General features: G+C 42.1%; 3 protein-coding genes across 7 annotated transcripts in view; 1 reads left to right on the top strand and 2 right to left on the bottom strand.

Moving 5' to 3' along the window:
• Positions 1 to 33: 33 nt before the first annotated feature.
• On the bottom strand, positions 34 to 6,372 carry wdr20a (WD repeat domain 20a). 2 transcript variants are annotated; one of them, XM_020591133.1, is made up of 4 exons: positions 6,012 to 6,372; positions 3,672 to 3,854; positions 1,967 to 3,307; positions 34 to 675 (listed from the first exon to the last, which is right to left on the bottom strand). In XM_020591133.1, the coding sequence occupies exons 1-4, from the start codon at positions 6,273 to 6,275 to the stop codon at positions 622 to 624; spliced, it is 1,842 nt and encodes a 613-aa protein (XP_020446789.1). In that variant the 5' UTR covers positions 6,276 to 6,372; the 3' UTR covers positions 34 to 621. The 2 variants fall into 2 exon arrangements, with proteins under 2 accessions (XP_020446789.1, XP_020446790.1); XM_020591134.1 differs by lacking the exon at positions 1,967 to 3,307.
• Positions 6,373 to 6,606: 234 nt separating this feature from the next.
• Positions 6,607 to 8,974, top strand: LOC109955207 (uncharacterized). Of its 4 annotated transcripts, none has more exons than XM_020591137.1 (5): positions 6,607 to 6,828; positions 7,053 to 7,108; positions 7,228 to 7,319; positions 7,588 to 7,686; positions 7,767 to 8,974. In XM_020591137.1, the coding sequence occupies exons 3-5, from the start codon at positions 7,278 to 7,280 to the stop codon at positions 8,436 to 8,438; spliced, it is 813 nt and encodes a 270-aa protein (XP_020446793.1). In that variant the 5' UTR covers positions 6,607 to 6,828; positions 7,053 to 7,108; positions 7,228 to 7,277; the 3' UTR covers positions 8,439 to 8,974. The 4 variants fall into 4 exon arrangements, with proteins under 4 accessions (XP_020446793.1, XP_020446795.1, XP_020446792.1 ...); XM_020591139.1 differs by having other exon boundaries at positions 7,225 to 7,319; XM_020591136.1 differs by having other exon boundaries at positions 6,614 to 6,828; positions 7,228 to 7,299; positions 7,615 to 7,686.
• Positions 8,975 to 9,985: 1,011 nt separating this feature from the next.
• Positions 9,986 to 23,226, bottom strand: part of dync1h1 (dynein, cytoplasmic 1, heavy chain 1) — a 28,578-nt gene continuing 15,337 nt past the window's right edge. Inside the window, exons 42-78 of the mRNA XM_020591140.1 lie at positions 23,068 to 23,226; positions 22,731 to 22,860; positions 22,491 to 22,624; positions 22,263 to 22,377; positions 22,020 to 22,181; positions 21,670 to 21,884; positions 21,353 to 21,557; positions 21,021 to 21,194; positions 20,778 to 20,897; positions 20,504 to 20,624; positions 19,978 to 20,173; positions 19,150 to 19,267; positions 18,857 to 19,072; positions 18,533 to 18,745; positions 18,010 to 18,137; positions 17,722 to 17,875; positions 17,447 to 17,593; positions 17,126 to 17,276; positions 16,746 to 16,999; positions 16,451 to 16,585; positions 16,264 to 16,358; positions 15,985 to 16,159; positions 15,781 to 15,856; positions 15,494 to 15,654; positions 15,286 to 15,397; positions 15,126 to 15,186; positions 14,926 to 15,049; positions 14,191 to 14,304; positions 13,917 to 14,087; positions 13,427 to 13,644; positions 13,212 to 13,315; positions 12,020 to 12,228; positions 11,675 to 11,828; positions 11,368 to 11,510; positions 11,098 to 11,266; positions 10,702 to 10,826; positions 9,986 to 10,579 (exon numbers count right to left, since the gene is read on the bottom strand). The exon at positions 23,068 to 23,226 is cut by the window's right edge and continues 5 nt beyond it. Of these exons, the coding sequence (XP_020446796.1) occupies positions 10,451 to 10,579; positions 10,702 to 10,826; positions 11,098 to 11,266; positions 11,368 to 11,510; positions 11,675 to 11,828; positions 12,020 to 12,228; positions 13,212 to 13,315; positions 13,427 to 13,644; positions 13,917 to 14,087; positions 14,191 to 14,304; positions 14,926 to 15,049; positions 15,126 to 15,186; positions 15,286 to 15,397; positions 15,494 to 15,654; positions 15,781 to 15,856; positions 15,985 to 16,159; positions 16,264 to 16,358; positions 16,451 to 16,585; positions 16,746 to 16,999; positions 17,126 to 17,276; positions 17,447 to 17,593; positions 17,722 to 17,875; positions 18,010 to 18,137; positions 18,533 to 18,745; positions 18,857 to 19,072; positions 19,150 to 19,267; positions 19,978 to 20,173; positions 20,504 to 20,624; positions 20,778 to 20,897; positions 21,021 to 21,194; positions 21,353 to 21,557; positions 21,670 to 21,884; positions 22,020 to 22,181; positions 22,263 to 22,377; positions 22,491 to 22,624; positions 22,731 to 22,860; positions 23,068 to 23,226 (5,587 nt within the window). The 3' untranslated portion in view covers positions 9,986 to 10,450. The remainder of the gene's footprint in view (positions 10,580 to 10,701; positions 10,827 to 11,097; positions 11,267 to 11,367; positions 11,511 to 11,674; positions 11,829 to 12,019; positions 12,229 to 13,211; positions 13,316 to 13,426; positions 13,645 to 13,916; positions 14,088 to 14,190; positions 14,305 to 14,925; positions 15,050 to 15,125; positions 15,187 to 15,285; positions 15,398 to 15,493; positions 15,655 to 15,780; positions 15,857 to 15,984; positions 16,160 to 16,263; positions 16,359 to 16,450; positions 16,586 to 16,745; positions 17,000 to 17,125; positions 17,277 to 17,446; positions 17,594 to 17,721; positions 17,876 to 18,009; positions 18,138 to 18,532; positions 18,746 to 18,856; positions 19,073 to 19,149; positions 19,268 to 19,977; positions 20,174 to 20,503; positions 20,625 to 20,777; positions 20,898 to 21,020; positions 21,195 to 21,352; positions 21,558 to 21,669; positions 21,885 to 22,019; positions 22,182 to 22,262; positions 22,378 to 22,490; positions 22,625 to 22,730; positions 22,861 to 23,067) is intronic.

Below are 23,226 nucleotides of genomic sequence, written 5' to 3'. Positions count from 1 at the left end.
TCTTTTTTGTTCCATTAGTGTAGTTATAAAAACAAACAACAAAATCAGTGCAAAGTCAATGATGGGGAGATTCTACTCAAGAAAAGACAGAAGTGGTGGTTGAATGTGGATGGATGCAACAGTTTCAGATGCTCACACACTTGGTCATAAAAGGATAGTTGATTCAAATTTCATACTTTAGTTGGTAACCCTGAGCTGCAACTGGGCTACGCCAAAAGGTTAAAAAGCGGTGCCACACAGATCATGAAAATTAAACGAACTATCCCTTTAATTTCAGGCCACAGTTGTCTGGTTTGCATCTAACAAAGCCAAGCCTTATTTCCAGAATGGACAAAAGTCAGATGAAATTTGACATGAAAGAAAGACTTTAAAAAAAAATCTTAAAATGTGTTAAAACTCCAGAGAACAATAGCACATTAGCGCATTAGTCCACAATCGCACCACACCTTTCTTGGTTCATTCCTCCTCTAGGTCAAGTGAGTGATAAACAAAAACAACAGAAAGGTCATTAACGAAATCGAGAGGGGTATAAAAGAAAAAGGAAAACTTGCAATGCTTGCAGGGTGAAGAGCAGCATCAGACTCTGGGTTGCAGGGTTCTTTAGCAGCAGAAATACTGTGGCTATACTACTGTTCCACTGGGAGAGCTGGCTTGGTTTTGGGATGACAATAAACCCTGAAAAAAGGAAAACAAGGAGATTTGCATTGGGAAAGTTCACATACTATAGCAAAAAATAAAAAAAAAGGCAACAAATAGCTCTAAAAATTTGCCTCTAGTCTCATCTTTCCATCTCCCAGTCTCCTGCATTTCATTAAAACGCTATGCACAGCAGTGGGAGAGGATGTCGAGTGTACAGTGTGAGACTACTGCTGTCTTTTTTTGTGGTCTGCTTGATCAAGGCACTTCTAATGTATGAGACCAGACCACCGACTTGTTCTACTAGAAAGCTTTTTCTTTTTAACCTCTTAACGTGAACTTCAAATGCAAACAAACTTAACTGTCAATGTGAACTGTCCCTATGTCACAAAATTTGTTTCAACTTCTTTACCATTATTAAATACTCAGACATTATTCTCATTTTCTTGCCAAGAAGGCATTTTAAACCCCTCATAAAACCCCACAATTCATCCAGTGACCCACAGAAGATAGTGGTCCCACAAATTATGTGACAAAAAAGTAAAATAAGCCAAACTAAAGCACTGCAAATAGGTGTACTGCTCATCTTAATATCATTGCATTGTTCAACTCTGCATCGACTTCAGAGACATTTGTTGAAACTTCAATGGCATTTCTGTTCCAAGTCTCTGTTAATATCCGACTCTGGTTAAAAGTAGTGGTATTGGAGCCAACAAGCTTTCTGGCTGTCAGTAATAAATGCAGACTATCATGCGCCTTGTTCCGGTAAAATCTCTCAAAACACACACAAAATGGAAATATAAAAGGGCGTGTACACAATTTAAGCTGTAAGCATGTGAGAGGCCGCCAAGGGACTTTGGGCAAACACAGAACCATATGCATAAAAGCTGAAATGTGCAATAGTATGTAGATGACTTCTTGACTATGCTGCTATGCATTGTGGGATGATTATGATGAACCAATGAACACACTTCATATGGATTAACATCATCTTCCCCCTGACAGGTCTTCACAGGAAATCCTCCTTATCAGAATATATTATATGACCAGACTGTAATATTTTCATAGCATGGATTATATTTGAAACTTAAGACATAATAGGTCTTTCACTGGAAAGCAGATATACATTAAAGTCTGATATGTTACTTGCCTGCCTGCAGAGAATGACAAGCTGACTAGAAAGGCTAAAAATGCTATTCCAAACATCCAGTTTATTGTATGCTTTCATTATATATCTTGTTACAGCCTGCAACTGATTTTAAGTCAGCTAAAGATTGACAGTGTCATCTCTTCAAATTTCCTCACGTTTCCTACATTAAAAAGAACTTACCACTTTGCCTGGCCTCGCCCATGTGCAAATAAATCCCTCCTGACAAGCAGTCACTAAACAGTCCTCTAAAAATATGAGTACAGTCAGTCTCTCATGTGCTATCTTTTTACAGATGAGGGGCTCAAGGAGGGGCACATCCTCCATGCGTGGGCACAGCAGAGTGCCCAGAGTCTTAGCAGGGTCAGTTTTGGTTTTAGTCAGCAGGTTGAGCTTGTCGCTACTCTTACTGCTGATGTGACCCATGCTGTGATTGCGTTTGTGGTCCTTCTCGTGGTGGCGCTCCTTCCGATCATGGAGTGACAGGGTGGCAAACTTAGTGACACCTGTAGCGATGGCACTGTCCATAATGCCGCTACCGATTCCACCACCGCTGCTAGCCTTGTTTGTGTTGTTTGCTGCTGTTGTGGTGCCGGCTGAATGGGGTAGACTGTTGGAGCGTGGTAATGTAGTAGAGAGGGAGTTAATTCCAGGAGTACTGGCACCACTGTTGTTTCCATTAGCAGTGTTACTAGAGGTGTTAGTGATTATTGTAGCACTCGGAGGGGGACTGGTAGCATTCATCACGTTAGTGTGTGTTCGTGTCCGTGAAAGCGGAAGGTGGGGGAAAAGAATGTCCTCAGTGAGGTCCCATAGGCACAGTTGAGTGTCCTGGCCCACTGAGCCAAACCGGTATGTCACACTAACAGGCCGGCTGTCCGTGGAGTTGCGCTTGGAGAGTCGAGACTGTGTACTGTTGGCCCGGTCTCTTCCAAAGTAGATCATCTGATCCTGGAAGTCCTCATCACTGCCGCTGAACTCCATTGGGTCACTCTCCTCCACACTGGTGGTGTAATGGTCAAACGCCACCACACTCACCCACGATTTGTGCCCATGACCTCGTGCTATGACTCTGCAGTCCAAGAACGACCACACAGTCACTAGATCGTCTTCTCCACCTGCTACTATGTACTTTCCATCAGGGCTCCAGCACACACACAACAAGCCACCGAAGTAGCTCTTCATGGTGCCATGAAGCTCAACAGCATCAAAGTTGAACACGCGTAGGAAGCCATCTTGACTTACACAGGCTAAGAACTTCCCATCTGGTGAGAAGGCAAACTCATTCAGAGCCCCCTCACCCACTGTCCATTTAAGAAGAGGGTTCCGTGTAGATTTACTCTTACAAGTGTGTACAGAGTAGTTCTCTCCCTGTTTGAGGAGCTGATAGTGTGGTGCTGTGGTGCCACAAGTATGCTCTACGTTGTAAAGGTACATATTCCCACTAGCATGTGACACCAGAAACAGACTCTCAGAGCCTGGCACCCATTTCACACATGTTACTCTGGACTTGTCTATTAGTCTCTGTTAGGAGTGAAGAAAGGTTGAGGATGGGGAGGCAGATGGGAGAAGAGAGTGGAGGGAGAAAGGGAATAAAAAACTGTCAGTACAGTAGCATCAAGAAATTAATCTGCTGAACACCTTTCAATCTCAAAGCAAATGCTCTGTTTAAGTCTTAGGCCACTTGGTAATATTCAGTTTAAAAGTGCTGGGCAGGGAAAATAGAGTAGCATAAACTGCAATAAAATGAACAAGAAACAGAATACACTGAACTTTGTGACTAAGATGCTTCTGTCAATTTTTATTCTACTGACCAGCACCTGCTATTTGTGGACAATTCTGTACACAGAACTCTTAGTAATCCTACCTCTGTCTTACAGAAACCCACCTCCTCATTGAAGAGCTTGCTTGTCTCCTTCTTGATGGGGTCAATGAGTTGTACCTGTCCTGCTGAGAAACCCACCAGCAAAGACACACTCTCTGCTGTAGCTGTGAGGTGGTTGAAGTCATGACAGGTGGGCTGCGTTCCCTTGTAGATGCGCTTGTCTATGGGCTTGCTCAGGTCAGCAGCCTGATGAGAGAAAGCATGAGCATATATAAAAAGTGGGTGCAATAACGTTTAAATATCTAAAATGGGTTTATGCACTTCGAAAGACATAGATGGTTGTTGGTCAAACTGGCAGTTCTAAATCATTGGAGATGAGTGTGAAGTCATATTTTCCCCCTGTACTTAATTTCAAACACACTGAATTTAGAGAAGTTGAAGGCATAATGTTAATTCAACTGCTGAGGATGAAGACCTTAAATTTTATTACAACCAAACAAGAAGTGACATCTGAACACAAACAATACTGAAAAACTTTTTGCAACATCAACTACCTGACAGTCACTGAGCAAAAATGAGAGAGCTCGAGCATGGAGGTACGTTTTCTCTGCAAACAGGTACTGTAGATGCTAGCCATGATAAGGTATGATATACAGTTTATATTTCATGTCAGAAATACTGCATTTTTTTTATACCATGAACAAGACACTCTGGGCATGTACAGTAGATAACCAGTATAACAACAGTTCCAATATTAATGATTAATAGTTAACTACTGCTACAATGGAAAATGCTGTGTGTAAGATGATGACTCAGTGGTTACTCCAGTGTGACTGTTTCTATCTCATGTCAGACGGTCAAAATGTCAGCCCAAGTGTTAAAATAAGTTTAGTCCGATCACATAGTTCCTATGCCTCCTAACAGCGTGCATGGCATTAGGCAGTGCTTCGATGGCTGACATTATCACGAGACATGGTACATAATAAGCCTATATCAACAATGAGGAAGAACACTTAAGGACGTTTAGGGATATGCAAATACAAGGTTCTCATGAACTACTAGATTTGTTCACTGCTCGGTATAATACATAGGACAGTACTACCAGCTCCAGCAAAACACAGAAGACAAAATCGCCAACCTCTTTGTGCTGCACCTTAAGACAAATTATCAATAACGTAACATGAACATTCATTTGTGATATATTACTGATACACTGAAACAGAACATCAGTCTTTAATATGTGATTAATCTACTTGTACTGCAATAACTTACCATTTGACATTTTCTGTTAAACTTGTATAGCAAGGATTGACATGGCTAGAATTACTATCACAGTTGTGTCTTTTACTACAAGCTGGAAATGCTCTCAATCCTGGCAGCAGCCTTTAGCGAGGCTATTGCTGTTATTCAATGGAATAACAACACACAAGACAAGCATGTTTCTGTGTGATTATTCACAGGGCTATGACACATAGTTTTAAGTTAGTAGTCAGCTAATTCTGGTCAGCCTGTGATGTCAAGTTAGCAGTTAGTGACAAAATGTCTGTTTTATGATTTGATGATAAAATGTAGCAATCCTGATGGGATTTACCATGATATACCTAATGACACCAGCATATTTTAGGTAATGTATCCTAATAACGGGACTGCTATCATGTCATTTCAGCTCTCTACATTACCTTCTGTTTAACAAGAAAACCATCACACATTTGCATTGACCCACGACCACAATAAATTATACTAAAGAATTAAATGACTTATTGGTTAGTGCCAGAACATTTACACAGAATACAGAAATATACTGCAAAATGACAGAGCCTGATCAGGTCATAAAAACATTCCCAAGCTAAGAACTGAGTTCCGTTGCATCACAATAACGACAAAAGCAGTTAGCTTGCAACCCAAACATTACTGCCCATACACTACATCGGCATTACTGTGATTTGTCAGCACCTGTCTGTCAGTCAGTCAGTCAAAAGCTTCGACAAGTGTTATGGGTGTCGATGTACAACTGCAACTGTCATAAAGAACTATATTGTTAAACCTTAACCAGGAGCGGACGACTTAGCGTTAAATCAAATGGTCAGCTTTAACCTTGTGATCCAAACCCAACCTCGTGAAACTTTCCCACCCCGTGAAACCAAAACAAAGTGACGGACTGCGTACAGAATTTGGCCTCCGAGAAGCTACTGGCTTGCTAACGTTAGCCAGTTGCGGTGGCTAGCTAGCGTTAACTAATGGGCTAGCTTCAAGCCAACTAGCTGTCAGCTAATTTGAAAGTCAAGGACCTGCAAGAGTTATTTAACACAGCCAACACAAGCCTCAAGTTCAGCAACAACAATGATATATTTTAGCATGCAGTATTAGAAATTTCCGGTGACAACAGCCTCATTAGCACGCTACCTTTCTAACGCCTTTGTAAATGTAGAAGTAGAGCTCACGGCCCACATTGAAACAGATCCTGTCGCCGTTGCCCGACTGGTCGTTGACGTTCACGAAGGAAACCTTGACGGGATTGGAGCCTTGCGAGTTAAAAGGCACCCTGTTAGGACGACTGTATTCGGAGTGAGTGAGGAGTTTGTAAACGCCTTCCCGAGTGGTGAACTGAGTTTTAATTTCGTTCATCTCCTTCCCTCCTCCCTCCGCCGCCATCTTTGAAATTAACATTCATCCCTTTCCCCCAGGCCGGATCTTACGCGCGGATGGGAGCGGGCCATGGAGTGAGAGTCCGACTCTCCTGTTCCCCCCAACGGTTCACCGGGGAACTGATGGAGGAATACACGACTCGACTATAAATTTTGGAATAAGTTGTCAGAGCTTTATACTCATCTAAAACGTTGCACTATACCAATAGACCATTGGGGAATAATAAAACAAGACGCTTACTTATATTTTACACTGTGTTATATTTAGTAGTAACAAGATCATTAAGTTTTATTTTGAAAAAAGAAAAAATATATATCACCGGACGTATTATTTTGTTAAAACTTTGAAAATGGCAAATTCGGCGGCGTTTTGAACTCCTCTCCGTGCTGTTTGTCTTGTTTAGACCGCTCACCTGTGGCCACACCAGGCTGCAACAAATCAGAGGCAGCTGGTTGATTAATATGCGAGTTTGCCTGATGAAGGCACATTATTCAGGTATATACTTTTTTGTCGTACAAAAAGTTGCACGCGCTAAATGTCATGGCATGTAGGAGAAGACGACGCGCACTTTCAGGTAGATATGGGTAGTTTTCATTTAAAATGTTCAATTTAGCATTAAATAGTAGTCTGGAAAATTGATATTCGATTAATTTTCTTATTGCTGTTGCATGCATGTTGATTGCTATACATAATATTTTCCAACAGGAAAAATATGCTGTATTTGTTTTTAGTGTATTTTGAATGAGCTTAATGCAATACTGCACAATAAATTCATTATTTTATTTATTTGTCATTTAGATCACAATGATAGACATGTACCCAACCACATGGACCATCTTGCTTTCAAATACATGGTGAGATTTCATCACCATATTTAGAGGGGTGGGGTCTATTTAGCAATTTAGAACTCACTTCATTTTCTTGCTTTGCCATATAAATGTGGACTTGAGTTACCTCTGCTTTCTGTCAGGAGATGTGTAAAGTGGAGTCCAGCACTGACTCCGACTCAGAAATCAGTCCAAGATGGTCAGACACCAGCACTATGGTATTGCTTTTGTTTTGAATGTGAATATTGCACACACTGACACGATGTAAACTTGTATAGTGTACATACACATTAAATGGCTACACCTGGGACATTTTTTTTGAATATTGCCATGAATTTTGTTTTCAAATATGTTGAAATTGAATTTCTTCCCCATAAACTGTTCCTATATGCCTATTACTTTGGTTCCACCATTGGTTATTGCTCATGTGCACACGTGTGTCTTGTCTTTAGTGGTCTCAGTAACATCATGTAGTTTTTTAATTTAAACTGAATTGCTATTGCCAGTACAATGGTGAATTCCTTATTGAGCAGGGATGCGGGAGCGGGGCATTACGTCGGACACTGCTACTGAAGCCTGCAGCCAGGCATGGTTCTTACTCTTTGGTAAGCATTCTCTTTCAGTAGTTGATCCATTTTTGCCATTCTCTTTTTATGTATGAATGCATGTGTGCTTCTGATTATAGTTTTTGGACCCATATGATGGGAGCTCTGAGGATTCAGATGAGTCAAACATTGATGTCAGTGTCTCCAGGCGAACAAGGCAGCAGGGAAAAGGAGGAGGTGGAGGATGTCGGTTTTTGGGCCGGAGCAAGAGATGTCTCCTTCATCACCCTGCTTCAGTGACCCTCAAAGAAGTACTTAAAAATGGGATGAAAGATCCTTTAACAGAGCAGCAACATCTTCTGGATGTCCAGATGAAACATGGGAGTGACTCTGAACTATGGGTCTGTGACCTTGACACTCTGCCCTCTCACAGTGACAAGGATGGTTGTAGAGATCATACAGTAGAAAAGGCAAATGAATCAACAATGCACACCCAAACCATGGACATTGAATTGCAACTTGATGACTCAGGCTTGCATGCTACAAGATCCTCCACACCCCACACAACTGAACCTCTCACCTCAGTGGGAGGAAGCTCATCCCAGATGCTGGATAGCTCCTCTGAGAAATCCCCTAGCCCATGTAACCTCCAATCTCTTTACAAGAGAAAGCTGGGTCTCCCTGGAGCAGAAGTGGTGGAACTGGGGCAAAGGAAGCGGCAGTGTGTTGTCAACATGGAGGACAAACAAGAGAGACTGAACTCGGAGCCATGTATCCAAGGACTGACAGGCTGCTGCAGTCATATGGTTTAAGGTCGAGTGAAATACTGTAAATAGTTACTTTGCAATGCACTTTGATAACTCATGTTTTGCACAGAGATGTGATTTATTTTTCTATCTCCAGTAATTTTGAATATTTCATGGAGGTGACATTGTCTACTGCCTCTCTTTGAGCAGTTACGAGTTTTGTTGGGATATTTATTTTATTAATCTGCACCGTGTTAGAACCGAGTACAACCTCTGCACTGCCAAAGAAGAAACTGTAGCACATTACTTGCTTGTTTGTTTGTTTTTGTTTTTTGTCCAGATAAGCTAAATATCTTCTACTTCAGTGGACAGCCAAATTGGAACACCTGTTAGATGATGGCATCCAGCAGCTGTGGCTAACCTGAGTCTTGGTCTCAGATTCTGCATCAGTTTAAATTTTGTAGAAATGACATCATTCTAATTGCATTTTATTTTAAAGCTGTTCCTATGTAGTCCTAGTGTTTGGAGATCTCTTGCTCGAAAATCACATTTCTGTACCAGACTGCAATGATGTAAATTTAAATAAATAGGTTATATAAATACACAATTTACTTGTTTTTCCATGTTAACTATAGACATAAACCTAAACATCATATTCTTATGTAGTCACACAAGTGTTGCAAAATCTCATTATCTTCAGTAATAGCCTGCAGAGTTATCTTTTTTTTTTTTTTTTTTTACAAAAAAACAAAAAAAAAACAAACCCTTTATCAGGATAGTTTCAGTGAAAACACCCTGATCACATTCACACCTGGAAGCTGCCCAATATAACTACAGCCTAACCTGCTGGCCATTGAGTAGATGAGGGAAGGCGAAATCACTTTGTTTTTCCACTTGTCCCACCCAGATTTAATCCTGCGGATGTGAGGATTGTACCCTCAGCCATTTGGTCATAAGCGTCTCTTATCTTTAGGCTATCAAGTTATCTAGTTTAATTTCCTACAATAATTACAACATAAACAATCATTCATGTACTCTTACTCCAGGAAAATTCAAGTTTCTCTAACTAGCAGGTGGCAGTAAAACAATGAAGCCAACAGTAAAGCCTTCAGAATCTTTGCACAAGGGTTTAGATAGTAAGCTGATAGGCTTTTCTATGATCATGATAAAGACAGTGATATAGGACAGGAACTGAAGTTCATGTCTATTACCATGTAAACTCTGGATCTCAGTTTGTGTGTTATCTGGTCCTGATCAAGAAATGATCTGGAATTTGAGCAGAAGCTACCCCCTTTGTAAATTCATATGAAGCAATGTATTGCATACTGTATATTCTATTATTGTCCACTGCCCAAGAGACAAGCATGAGATTCCCCTCAGAAAAGCATCCTAAAATGGTAAGGTAATTTTTCCTCACCAAAACTGTTGGTTTCCTTTGTCTGTTTCTCTTACAATAGAACCAATAAACATGATCACCCTTTCCTTTGTGATCCTCTAAGCACATTTGTTACTGATGTTAAAGCCAGTCTAGTGACAAGTAATGCAGTGATTTACAGACTGCAGCGACTTAGTGCTGAAAGCTGAGGTGATTAAAAAAAAACCCACACTGCAAGTCTGAGGATCAGGTAATCAGTACATTTACTTTCTAAGCCTGTATTACAAGTAATAGCCACAAGTACCATTTATTTTATTCTGTTAATTTGAAATAGAGAATGCAAATACCATGTATGATACCGACTTGAGAAACACTAGTATATAAAGGCTACATTATCAATGCAGGTAACATCTCCTCTGGCTTTATTCCATCTTAAAACCGTCTCGTTCATAAAATCATATTTTTCTTTTCAACTTTCCTTTTGCACATTTCACTTTCTCTTCATTTACCATCTGACAACATTGCCTTGACCTTCTAAGAAACATTCCAAAAACACCAAGAATGGGTACATAAGTGCTACACAAATATTTAACTATATCTCATAGTGGAATGCAACAGGTTACACACTACTATTTAATGGTGGTTAACAGGAAATGAAAGTAAGAGAAGGAGTACAATTTAATAATCAAGACTCTGGTATCAACTACTCTGTGCACAGGATAGCAACTCCACGCTCATAGAAGCTGTGGGGATCTTCCTTGTTGGCAATGTCAAAATCAACAGTGAAGATGAGGTCAGACCTGGTGAAATTCAGGTACACTGGAAGAGTCACCTGCAGTGAGAACAACAACAAAATAATGATGAAGGCAGCAAGACCAGCACTGAATTTAATAGTCTCCTGTTTTACTAAACCCTTATTTTTGGATAGGTACAGTTGTGTAATCATTTTCATACCAGGTGTCTCTTCTCAGCATTGCCTTGTTTAATCCACCGGAGCTGAGTGAGAGGCAGCTCAGTGGAGATGGAGGTGGACAGAGACAGCTTGTTGTTGGTACAAGTGGCTCCCTGCAGCTTCAGACCTGAGAGCAACAGTCAACATGTTTGGCATTAGAACCCTCAAAACAAAATTTTACACTATATTCCGACATTTTAGAGCACAAAGTGATCATATCAACTGGCTTTATATTTTAAGTTCTTTGAGTATCTACCACAGTCATAACCGGAGGCTATGGTATTAGGACATGTCGTTTCTTTTTAGTCTTAAATTTATTTAAAAGGATAATATTCAGTTGATGTCTTCTGAAAATAACTTAAGTGTTTTTTATATTTCTTAGACTCTACTTGTCTGACCTTTGATGCCAAAGCTGCAGGCATCCAGTGCGGCGCCCTGGGCAGTAGTGACATTGACCTCCAAACACAGCTCCTCCAGTGACCAACTGTTCGCCTGGGCCACATACTGGCGAGTTGCAGTGATGTAAGCCTCTGGCACAAATAGGCTACCCAGACATACGTGGATGTTCTGGAGAGGGGGGAGAAAGAGTAGCAGAAAAGATAAATACTGAATACCTGTTAATTCTGTACCCTATTGGTTAATCAAACAAACAAAAAAAAAAACCACACCTTCAGCTCCTTTGCACCCCCACTGGCAGCTCCCTGGGAAATCTGCTGCAGCTGTTTGATTCGTTCACTGAAGTCTGCCACCCACTGGATCACGGTCATAGATGTTGGAACTGTATACCGACACCAGCTGCGAGGGAGGATGCCTGCAGAGAAACACATGTTTATACCAGTTATTCACTTAAAGCAAGAAATTGATCCAAAAAGACATTAAGGAATATGAAGTGTGCAGTGGTTTCATTCTCAGTTTGACAATTAAGCTAAATCTATATTTAAAAAAAAAAAAAAACTCCAAGAAAGAGGATTGTACCTTTAACAAGGTCACTGATGAGTGTGCGCAGGTCGTTGGTCTGCTTCTTCTTGCCCTCACACACTTGCACTACATCAGACAGATCCTGACGGACCTCCTGCAGCATCTTGCCGCCCATCTTCACCTCACGCTCAAAGAACCGGAAGAGTGGGTCCTGGTGTTTGGATGAAGAACTCATTAAAGCAAATGTAAAAGCCTGGCAGATGCATCTACACCGTAATTGATACACAAAACTATAAAACATAAATGACTGATGATCTTGTCAGTGCAGCAATTCCCAAGGACATTTTAGGTTCATCTCATGAAGGCTGCTTACCAACCACCTTTCCTATTATCCGTCATTACCTTGATGTTCTCCACTGTGCGTTTAAGTGCATTGACAGTTTGGGGCATGAGGTGCAGCCAGTTGCAGGCAGTGGTGTGGAGGGTCCTCATCCAGGCTGGCTGGGAATCAGATGCGGCTGAAGTGTGCTCTTTCTTTTCTGTCTCATAGGCAAGGTCATCCTCATCCTCCAACATCTGCATTTTCAGCACCTTACCCATCATGTCAGTGCCTGTGCAACCCAGTGAAGGGAGCAAGTGAGCAGGGAGAGAGATGGGGGAAGAGGTCAAAGACAAGGCCATGGTGGGAGGTAGGGGGAGAAGAAATTAATTGTGAAACAAAAAGACATGGCTTCCCTTGGGAATGTTAAAAAAGAAACTGTGCCAAACAAATTAAACAAACTAGGACAAAAAAAACCCCAAAAAACCCAAGGCTTCAGGCAAGATTTCAAACCAAATATAACATTCAACACAGCTACCAAGTGGACAAATTAACCACATTCCTACTGGCTAAACTTATAAAGGAAAATGAACATAACAAATGTAGGGTGTCAGGTTCTGAGGTAGACACTAAGGAGTGGAAGTGAAAGGAACGGGGTGTCCAAGGAGCCGATGTTTCAGCAGGTGGGATAATCTGGAGGAGTGGAAACCAGTTTGACAAAACAGGGATGGCAAACATAACTGGGAAGCTAAGGGACTGAGGAGGTGTGTGGTTGTTTTGAATCCTAAAATGAGGGAATGTAGGGGAATGTATTTAAGCAGAAAGACATGATGGCTGTGAAATACAGCTGCTGGAGGGTGAGGTGACACACTCCCTTCCTTTGGGCACAGCACCTTTTAATATAAATGCTATGAATACAGCTAGGCTACAACTACACAGCTGAACTGTATGGCTTTCATATACAAGATAACAGGTTCCTTGTCACCACACACACACACACACACACACACACACACACACACACACAGTATTCGACTCAAAGTAGAATCTAAAAAAAAAAAACAAACAAAAAAACATCTTGACCTCTCGTTGCACTGTCAAAGTAAGAGTCAAGATGCTAGAACAGAGAGAGAGAGAGATGGTTAATGAGTGGCCCTGTGAAAACATTAAATCTGAGCAGCTGGACCAAGGAACAAATGTCAGTATGTCCTAGGTTCCGGTGGCTGTGACAGAACGCCAGAGTACTGATGATGAAGATGACTAGCTGCAGCATACCCTGAGTGGTGAGCAGGACCTTCTCAGCATTGCTGGGCAAACCGAGCCAAGATGGTGTCTGAGTATCTGGAAGCATCTCTACCCAGTGCATGAATTCCTCACGTCTGTAACCAATAAGAATTACAGGGAAACTTTACTGGTCAAGGTCATCAAGAGCACAGTCCATATTTCTATATTCAGAAACAAAGGAGTGGTGTAATTTTAAAGCTACTGACCGAATTCCATCCGGCATCTTAATGTCCTTGTGTCCATCAACCTTGAGAGCCAGTTTGAACCCGCTGTCAAAGCTTGCCTTGGTGAAGATGCGGTCCAGGAAGGTGTTGAGCAGGCGCTGGTCAAATTCATTGTCAATGCGACCACCATAGATAGACTGGGCCATCAGCGTTTTCAGAGCTGCCCAAGGGATCTTGTCTGGTGCAATGTTCTGACGACCCTGTGTGTGTGTGTGTGTGTGTGTGTGTGTGTGTGTGTGTGTGTGTGTGTGTGTGTGTGTGTGTGTGTGTGTGTGTGTATGTGTGTGTGTTGTGTATAGAGGCAAAGTTGTCAATTTTTACAGTCAAAGCCAATACTTCCATGATTTATCTAATTAATTCAGTATTTATAAGGTAGTAAGAAATAAATGACTTCATGGCTTACTAATACAAGTTACTATTGGAAACAAATACATTTAAAGCAGTGTATACAATTTTTATAATCATCTTCAACCTTAGCAGTGTCATCCAGCCAGGTGTCAACTGTGTCACAGGCAGAGCGGAGGTCTGACTCTCCAAACTCATATTTCTTGGACCAGCCCAATGGTGCATAGCGCAGACGCTCCTGGATGACTGCATGGAACCAAGCCAATAGGAAGTAAAGACGAGCACGCTCATTAGGGGCCTGTAGAGACAAAAAATATATTCAGATACCAAATAAGGTGCACTTTTTTTTTTTTTTTTTTTAAGTGCTATATTTGTATGTTTGTGAACACAGCTTATGTCACCTTGCACATGCGAGCCACAGGAATGCTGCTGAAGGTCCTGAGCATGTTGGCTTTGACACCAGGAGGAGGCTCAAACACAAAGATACGGCCAGCGCGAAGCAGATTCACTGGGACCTGGCAGGAAAGCACACTCAAACTTTAAAAAGTGTAAAAGACAGACTGTATATAAAAATGGATGACAGGACAGCTCCCAGAAGCGAATCCACCACAAGTCGACTTCCTCCGGTGACTGGTTGCGGTATAGGTTATGAACTCTGCCCACTCCATGTTAGCAGATAAGACACGAGTCAAAAAATTCCAAGCACAAATGAAACATTTTTTTCCCCAGTGGTGATTTCTGCTATTTTAGGTAGATGTACAATACTTACTAGTTTACAAATGGTCACTTACTCTGGTAAGATTTAATTAAATTATTTGATGATATAAAATGGGGTGTATTTCAAATGATATGACAGCTCTGATACCACAGCTCCACTTCTAGTCATTACTGTGCAGAATCTGGCTGCAAAATGCATCACAAAAGAAAGATAGCTGCCCCTGTGTTCATGACATTTTGGCTTCACTTGTGAAGTGGCAGAAGTGGTGATGTGTCAGCCCTTTTCATATACAGTCTATGGTAAAAGAAACATAACCTGGACAGAAGAAGGACTAGAGGTGAGAACAGGTTCACAGCTGTAATGTCAATGAAGTCTTTGTTGCCAAAGTCATAAAATGCTGCTAAGTGATGTGGTATACCTTGGGATTGATCTCCATTGTCAGGAAAAGCCTGAAGCTTGCATGAGGCTGCATAGAGTGGAGCTTCTTCTCCAGCTGCATCAGCCACCCAGGGGCCAGGTGGACATTCTCCAACATCACCCACCTGCAAGACAAGGAGGAGTCAGAATAGAAATACAACAAAGTGTACATTCTCACAAATATACATAACATTAACTCACCTGCCAGATTTGACAGCAGTGTTTATGTCTCTGTCAGCCTTATTGAAGCCCTCAGCCGAACCTGTGGATAGAAAAAACAAATACAGTATCCACACAAAGTTTTTGACTTGAGGATCTGATCTGTGTATTTGTTAACCCAGAGTATGAAAGGATTTCTTACCAATAGAGATAGAGGTGATTTGTTTGTTCTGCTCAGCAGCCAGATCTCTGACCAGCCCGCTAGCATCATAACCAGGTACAGAGCACATCAACACTGGCGTGCTGGGCTTCACCTATCAGCACAGGAGAGAGGATGTCAGCAACACTCAACCAAACTGACAACGACAAATGCCTCTGGAGTGAAAATGATTGAGGAAATAGTTTATTACCTCATTATCCACAATATTAGCCAGGTCAAGAGGCTGCTCGATGATATTCATGAAGGTCTCTCCCAGAACCTTTGAGACGAAAATGTGTGACATGGCCAACAGACGGTCAGGGCGGAAAGCCTGAATCAGCAACAGCTGATGTACTGCCTGGCCAATAGGAGCTGAGTAGAAAGTGATATAGGAAAGGGCAGACAGGTCAGACAATGTCAGGTTATAAATATTTAAATCTATAACTGTTAATATTAATAATTAATCATCATTTTCAATTTAGAAATCCATATACTCACTAGATTGCTTCTCCTCTGACCACAGATAAGGCACAGCCAGGTCTGGAGTGTTACTCTCAATCCACATGAAGAATTGCTGAAGCAGTAACAAAACAGGGAGATAATGATATCCAGAGAAAGTTGTTTATGAGGTATGCTAACAAATACAAACATGTTCAGATAGCGATTCAGTTTAAATATCAAGATATAGGTGCCAATACTCACCTCATCAGCCTGAACTTTGGCCACCAAATCTTTGAATGCTGGCAGACGGCTAAGGCGGACCATGGCCTCACTCTGATCAGTGGTCAGACCCTTCACTTTGGGCAGTGATGTGCCAGTCAAAACGATCTCCTTACCACGCAAGAAGTGCTGGAACTCTGCATCATATGAGGGCTCACTGCAAATAAATAGATTGAGATGAAGCAGATTTATGATAACTGATAATACTGAGCAACCTTGTTTTATATAATGTAGCCAATTGGTGTAATACCGGTGTCTTACCTGGTCATGCCCTTTAAGCTGATCCTAGCCAGCAGTATGGCAAAGGTGATATGATCCTGGTGCAGCATACCCCTGGCTACCCTGTTAAATGCCACCTACATCCAGGAGAACAAATCTATTTACAAATGTCCTACAACCAAAAACCAAGTTGATTTTTTTTTCTTTTTTAAACAACTGCAGTTTATACCTGGAAGAGGTCCTTGGTGATGAGAGCAAGTCTCTGTGAATGGTCACTGATGCTCTTGAGGTTGGGATTCTCATAAAGCACTGTATGGTAAGTGTCCAGGAAAAACTGAAGAGAGTACTGATACAGGAAGTGCATCTGGGGGGAGATACAAAAAAAATAGGCTAAGGTATGTGTGCATTTTGAAAGTCATGGTTTACAAATCAATGTTAGTACAACATGGTGAGAGAGACAAAAAAATAAAAAAAAGGGAATCTATAACCAAGAAGGGTGAAGGAACCAAGTGAGATGTCCAGACCTGGTTGAGAGCCTCCGTGGTGAAGTAGATGCTGCTGCAGGCAGAGGACAGAGACAGATATTGCTGTGACACAGTCTCCACCTCGGCCATGATGATATCGGTCTCCTCCACCTTCCTGGTCACCTCGGCTGCCTCTTTCTTCAGGTTCTCCAGTGTAGTGATGATGGTGTCGTCATCAAGGATACGACCCTTAACCTCATTGAGGGCCTGCAGCAGGGATTTTTCCAGCTGACGCAGACGCAGCTGGAACTCGCCTAAAAGAAAGACAGGAGGAGGGTCGCTGATGGGAATTACATCACAATATTTTACCACTGTCACGCTCAAATCTGAACAGGCTTGCATCCCCTGTGTTCATCATAATGTGCCACTTTCTGTCTCACCTTGCAGTTTGAGGAGGTCAGAGCGTTTCTCATCCACATCAGGCCTCTCAGCCTTTAGTACTTCATTGAGACACTGGCTCTGCAAGCTGCTGCGTGTCACGGTGAAGTTGACAAATGTCACACGAGAACACAAATCTGGTGGGAACTCGACCTACATACACAAGACACAGATTAACTTCTCTGCACAACCATTTTAATGAAGGAAATCCTCTATTCCAGTAAAACATGCCAGCAACTGAACATTTTCTTGGTGAATTTAGAAACAGACCAATTTAAATGAATTAAACACTGTATTTTAACCTTGAATGATGGTCTACTCACTGTTGGGTCTCGTGTGGAGAGGAAAATGACAAACGAAGGTGACAGATCGATGTCCTGATCTCCAAGGGTAATGAGGACACGTCCTCCGGTCCTGCGGACCTCTCTGTTCAGCACTGGGTTCAGGATGGGATCATAGCTTTCTACATCCTTAAGGGCAAAAAAAGATTAAATGACTAAATACACAAATCTTTGATAAATACAACAGTGGTGGATACTGGTCACGTAACATATAACTGAGCAATAAATTGCTGACAGCATGAAGTCGCTGCTCTTACCTGGACCAGAAGAGGATTTCCAAAACGCAAGGCACTCTCCAGGTTCTTCCTGAAGGCATCATCCAGGAAACTGGTTCTGGTGATTTTGCGGTCTTTATACTCATTCATTATGAACTCTGTGGCCTGGCCTGATGGATCAATGATGAGTGGGTACCTAGCAAGGGCAGTGATATTGATCAATATAGCTGTCAAATCAACTCAAGGCCAATTAACATTCAGAAATGCTTAACAGTTGAATAACACAAACAAAACCCCACGGTTACTATGCCAGAAAAGTAAGATACTGACCTATTGAACCTCTTGAGCATGATGGCATTCTCAGTACAGAGGTCATCAGCTGGGAGGGAGTTGGCTTGCCAGCGGAGCCTCTCATCAGCATTTGACAAATACTCAGTTCTGGCAATATCCGTACGGAACTAAGGGAGAATTGGCCAACTGGAATTAGGAATCTGACATCAAGTTAAAGGCCATGCAATATACACATAAGTGGCTGTGTAAAGGTAATGTTTGTGGCTAATTTTAAGTGCTGAACATTTGTGGTTGGCCACCTTATTCACCTCATTGTTGAAAAGAACACTAATCAAACAAAAGTTCCACACTGAAGTTACACTTTCAAGATTGTACTCTTGATTATTCCTTATTAGTGTATTCCTGAGCAATCGACAGAGGCATACTTTGATATACTTTTGATGCCTTCAATGAGCATAGCAACTACATTAATAAATACAGTTTCTACATACATGCTAGTGGGATGAATGAGGCAGAGGTTTGTAGATGTGAGGATGAAAAGTCACTTTACAGTTCAAAGTACCTGAATATTGGCCTGTTGCAGGTGGTGAGACCAAGTAGTGAACAGATTCTGTCTCATCTGTTGTTCGAAGTAGCCAGCATAGCTAATGAATGCTGCAGAGAGCAGACAGTCTCCAGCGATGGTGGACATCTGGTTTTTGAAAGTCTCACTTGTCTTCTCCCAGCGCTCCCTTTCAGCTGACAGACTCTTCAGCAAGGCTGTGCTGCGATTCACCTGGGAGGAAAGACAAAGAGTTCAGGAAAATGTTGCAAGACCTTTTCATCAAGACCAGAAATGAGGGGACAGATATGAAGGACACTAGGCACAGGTTTGGCAAATCGTTACCTTAGCTTCAACTGCAGCCAGGTCAGCCTTAATGGCCTGAGCTTCTGAGATGAGGATGGCGTACTCTTCCTTGTAGCGAGCAATGCTAGCTTCTAGGTCTCTGATCATCTGTTCTACCTCTTCTGCCTTTGTCTTGTTGTCTTTGGCATCATCCTCAAGCTTCTGCAATTCATTACGCAGAGGCTCCACGCGCTTCAGCATGTCAGCGTAATTGAGCTAGGAGGGGGACAGAGCATGGTATAAAGTAGTCTTTTACCCACCAATCTACTTTTTTGTTTGTTTTGTTTTCTTACTTGAGCAATCGCCCATTTCACCATAGGCCCACAGGCCAGCGACGCCCTGTTGACTTGGTCATAGTTGTAGCTTGGGTTGGAGAGATAGTTCTTCTTCATCTTCTCACGGATGGAGTCGCTGGATAAAGTAGAAACGGTCCACAGTCAAGCACTTTTTCACAAATCACAAGAACTTAATTATGATTTAAAGAGGTAAGTTCTGTTTGGCTCGGGGAATTTGACATTTCTACCATGTTTACTCAGAGAAATGCAAAATCATGACCATGATCACTAACCAGGATAAGTCGACTCTAAGTTATCATCAGTTAATGTTCTGATATAACTAACCAAAGAGACTTTTTCCCCAGAAACCTAAAATCAAATAATAATCACAGGTGCCGCTTGATTAGTATACTGATTGAATGTCAATAAATAAAAACTAAACAGACATTTTCACACCGGTACCTCATTTCCTCAGAGGAAAAGTTGACTATGCTGCTGATGAAATTGTCCCTGATAATAACTTGTCTGATTTTTTTCCAGTCATTGGTCTCCTCGCCCAGCATAAGGCAGATAGACTCCAGGGCCAGTTTGACTGCAGCTGGGGGATTGGTCATAGCCTTCACTTCTACTAGGTGCTGCTTCTTAATAGAACTCACCGCTAGTTAGGTGAAAGAAGAAGGTGTTTGAAAGAAAGAAGCAATAAGAGGACAGGGGCAAGAAGGGCAAGAAGAGGGAGGAAGGGAAGAAATTGAAACAGACTCAGGGAGAGAGAGTCAGAAAAGGAAAGAGACAGAGGGACAGGAAGCTCTTTAGTGAACAATTTTAGAATACATTATCTTATTTCACCTGATTTCTTCAGCAGAAAAGTTAACAATGGTGGGGATGAAGTTCTCCCTCATGATGATGGAACGGATCTGTTTCCAGTCAGTTGTGCTCTCTCCCAGTAGCAAGCAGATGGACTCAAGGGCCAGCTTCACGGCTGCAGGGGGATTGGCCATGGAACGCACCTCCACCAGGTGCTGCTTCTTAATGGACTTAACAGCTATCAATATCAGGTGAACAAGGATGGTGATTATGATAAGGAAGGGGCAGTGATGAAGGGTGGATATAAGTAAAGATCAAGTTGTTGGCAGGAATCCTTTCAGTCAAAAGTGAGAACATAGTAACATTATAATAAAAAGGAAGAAAATATTTGAAGAAACTGAAGGATTAACAGTAACAGTTGGACAAAAAAAAATACTTGAACAATGTTTTTCTAGCTTAACTGTACAGTAGCATATAAGTTTGGGGACATGTGCATTTAAGCACCTTCCTGTGACAACAGCGCCATTAAACACACTAAGGAGAGATCTGTATAAGGAAACCACTGTACCATTCTGAGCTTCAATAACGGCTGGCTCCACCTGGTCCAGGTCCTGTTTCACACTAAGCTGTTTGTCCTTGATCACCTCCTGCTGCTTGTACACAGCCTCCTGGATCTCCTGGCTCATCACCTGGAGTCAAAATATTAACAGTAACCGTTAACAACGCCAAATCCCTGCTACATAAAGCTAATGGGATCACACCTACAGGTATACAGTGTGTTCAAATGCTTAATATCAATAGGCTGTGTTCGTCTTCCAGGAGAAAGACTTCTTCTTGTGTACCTTTTTCTTCTCAGCCTCCTGCTGGTCTTTAACCATCTTCTTCAGCTTGTCATTGGCAGCAGCATTCTTTGCCTCCAACTCCTGGCTCTTGATTCTCAGGTCACGACGAAGCTCCTCCACCTTGATGAGGCAGCATAAGTACAATCAATAAATTGGACAAGAGCTAACGCTAGCAAACACTTCCTGTGTTTTGAGAAAGAGATCTATGTTAGCACAACCAATTTAAAAACAAAATAATTTTACCTGATCGACAGTCTCCTTGATCTTGCGGAGACCAACATTTAGGTGCATCTGCTGCTCCTCCAACTCGCTGCGTTTCTCATTGAACAGGTTGGCATACTGGTTGATAAAGTCCAGGTAGTGGCGAGGAGTTATGGCCATGGTATGACCACCTCGCTTGGCCAGACGGTTGTTAGCCTGTATAGAGTTGATAACAAGTATTAAGTATGCAGTATGAAGTATGTAACATCAAATGTTAACATGTATACACTTCATTTTTAAAAACCATTTCCAAATGTGAAATCTCTGCTCAAGTGTGCCACACAATCTTTAACCACCACTGCAACCATCCTTACCTGGTGAAGAGTCTGGTGTACAAACACACAGCCATTGACGATAGCCTCGCGATGAGATGGTGGCTGAGGCAGTTTGTCATAAACGGTGGGCATGTAGTCTGGCACTTTGTAGTTTGGTTTCTCCAGATCCATCTTGCTAGTGAACTCCTTACCCACTTGATAAAGGGCCTCTGTAGACCAGTCCCCAAACCAGTTCAGCACACACCTGGCATTGAGGAAAATTTTTATTTAACACATTTACTCCACAATTCCCTGCATTTCCTTTGTTGTTCTGATGTAACATTCATTCATGCTCAGTGTTTATGATACTTCTGTACCTGTTGAAGAGGGCAGGAGATGTGGCAGCCCTGTCTTTCAGGCCCTCTGATGAGGGGTTCATGGTGAAAACCACATGGAGGTTTCTGATGACCTGGCTGGTGAACCACTTATACAACTCCTCATGTGTGTCAAGCATCAGGCCCTCCTTCTGGGCTCCCTCCTTACACTGAGTCATCAAGGTGGCATACTCATCTCCTTCAAACAGGCCAGGAACCTACAGAGGTTACCAGAAAATTACTTGACACAGCCCACACAGATTTCTTATTCCAGTTTTTCTCCAGTGAGTACAAAGGACCACAAAGATGTAACAACTGGTGCTTTACAACAGACCATGATGGCAGCAAACTACCTCTCCGTTGGCCAGCAGTGTGTTCATTCGCTCAAGGAAACCAGAATCCAGCACGTTGGACTCATCCATGATGAATGCTATCTTTTCATTCTTGCAACCCGAGCGACGTAGCACTGTGCGCAGGTCCTCATCAAAGTCCTCTCCAGTATATTTCCTGTGCACCTGAAGAAGAAAAAAAAAACTAAAAAAATACACAAGCAAAAGAACAAATGTGGCACATATTTTTACATTCATTTAACTAACCTTAATCTGGAAGACACTAAGTCCATTCATCCAGGCTACGAAGCGAGACAGAGTGGTCTTTCCTGCTCCACTCACACCAATCAACAGGAGATGGCCCTGAGGCTGACGGAAGATTCTAGAAAAGGGTATACGCTTTTGAAGTTAGCTCACAAATCAAAAACCAGTTCTGAAATTCTGAGAAGTCAATAAGCAGCACTGAAATAAAGAAGCTCAGAGGCGGTTACTCACCGATCAATCCTGAGGACATGATCCAGCACTTCGTTGAAGAGCACGAGCGGGACATCCAGCTCCTCTTCATAGAAGACCTTCAGACGGGCCTTTACATAGTCCCTCAGCTCCTCCTGTTCCACTGGAATGTAGTCCTGCATCCACAATCAAGAAACTCAGTAAAAATGAACACTTGAAGTAATCTCAGTAACATTACCAAAGCGTTAACATCACAGTATGTTTAAGCTGTTGACAGTTTACCTTGGAAAGCCAGTTGCTGTAGAGGATAGGTCTGTTGAGAGCCTTCTCCTTATCAATGTTAGGGAAGTGTTTAAGAGCAACCACGTCAATGTTTTCATCTGTCCACCTTCTCTCTTCATCTCCGACTAGCCTGAAATAAAATTTAAGGCCAACTATTTTGTCATCTCATTTAAAATCACTCTTAAAATTATTGTGCAATTCTTGAGTGTGACAAACAGATTTGTCAAACACACAGAACATACACATCTAACAGGCCCAACAATTTCAAGCAATTTAAAACACTATCAGTGTAACCTACTATTTAATAAGGCTTAGCTTCTCATATATTTGCACCCACCTATCCTGGAAGAGGCGCAGTGCCTCATGGGCCCAGATACGGATGAGCCCCTCGACAGGCAGAGTCTCAAGTGGCCGCAGAGCCTCAAAGACACCCCTCACCCAGCGGGTCATCTCTCTGGGAGAGTAGATGTAGTGGGGTTGGGTGTCTTGGGTGAAC

The sequence above is a fragment of the Monopterus albus genome, unplaced genomic scaffold (genome assembly GCF_001952655.1).
Source record: "Monopterus albus unplaced genomic scaffold, M_albus_1.0 scaffold13.1, whole genome shotgun sequence".
Lineage (NCBI taxonomy): Eukaryota > Metazoa > Chordata > Actinopteri > Synbranchiformes > Synbranchidae > Monopterus > Monopterus albus.
Note: the sequence above shows the minus strand (reverse complement) of the source record. Positions and strands in the feature narration are given on the sequence as shown.

Coding starts and splice junctions, on each gene's coding strand:
- wdr20a (XM_020591133.1), bottom strand. CDS start 6,275: ATGTTAATTTCAAAGATGGCGGCGGAGGGAGGAGGGAAGGAGATGAAC. Junction 3,308..3,671: donor GCAAGCTCTTCAATGAGGAG/GTGGGTTTCTGT, acceptor CACTCCTAACAG/AGACTAATAGACAAGTCCAG. Junction 676..1,966: donor GGGCGAGGCCAGGCAAAGTG/GTAAGTTCTTTT, acceptor TCCTTTTTTCAG/GGTTTATTGTCATCCCAAAA.
- LOC109955207 (XM_020591135.1), top strand. CDS start 6,795: ATGGCATGTAGGAGAAGACGACGCGCACTTTCAG. Junction 6,829..7,052: donor AAGACGACGCGCACTTTCAG/GTAGATATGGGT, acceptor TTTGTCATTTAG/ATCACAATGATAGACATGTA. Junction 7,300..7,614: donor GGTCAGACACCAGCACTATG/GTATTGCTTTTG, acceptor CTTATTGAGCAG/GGATGCGGGAGCGGGGCATT.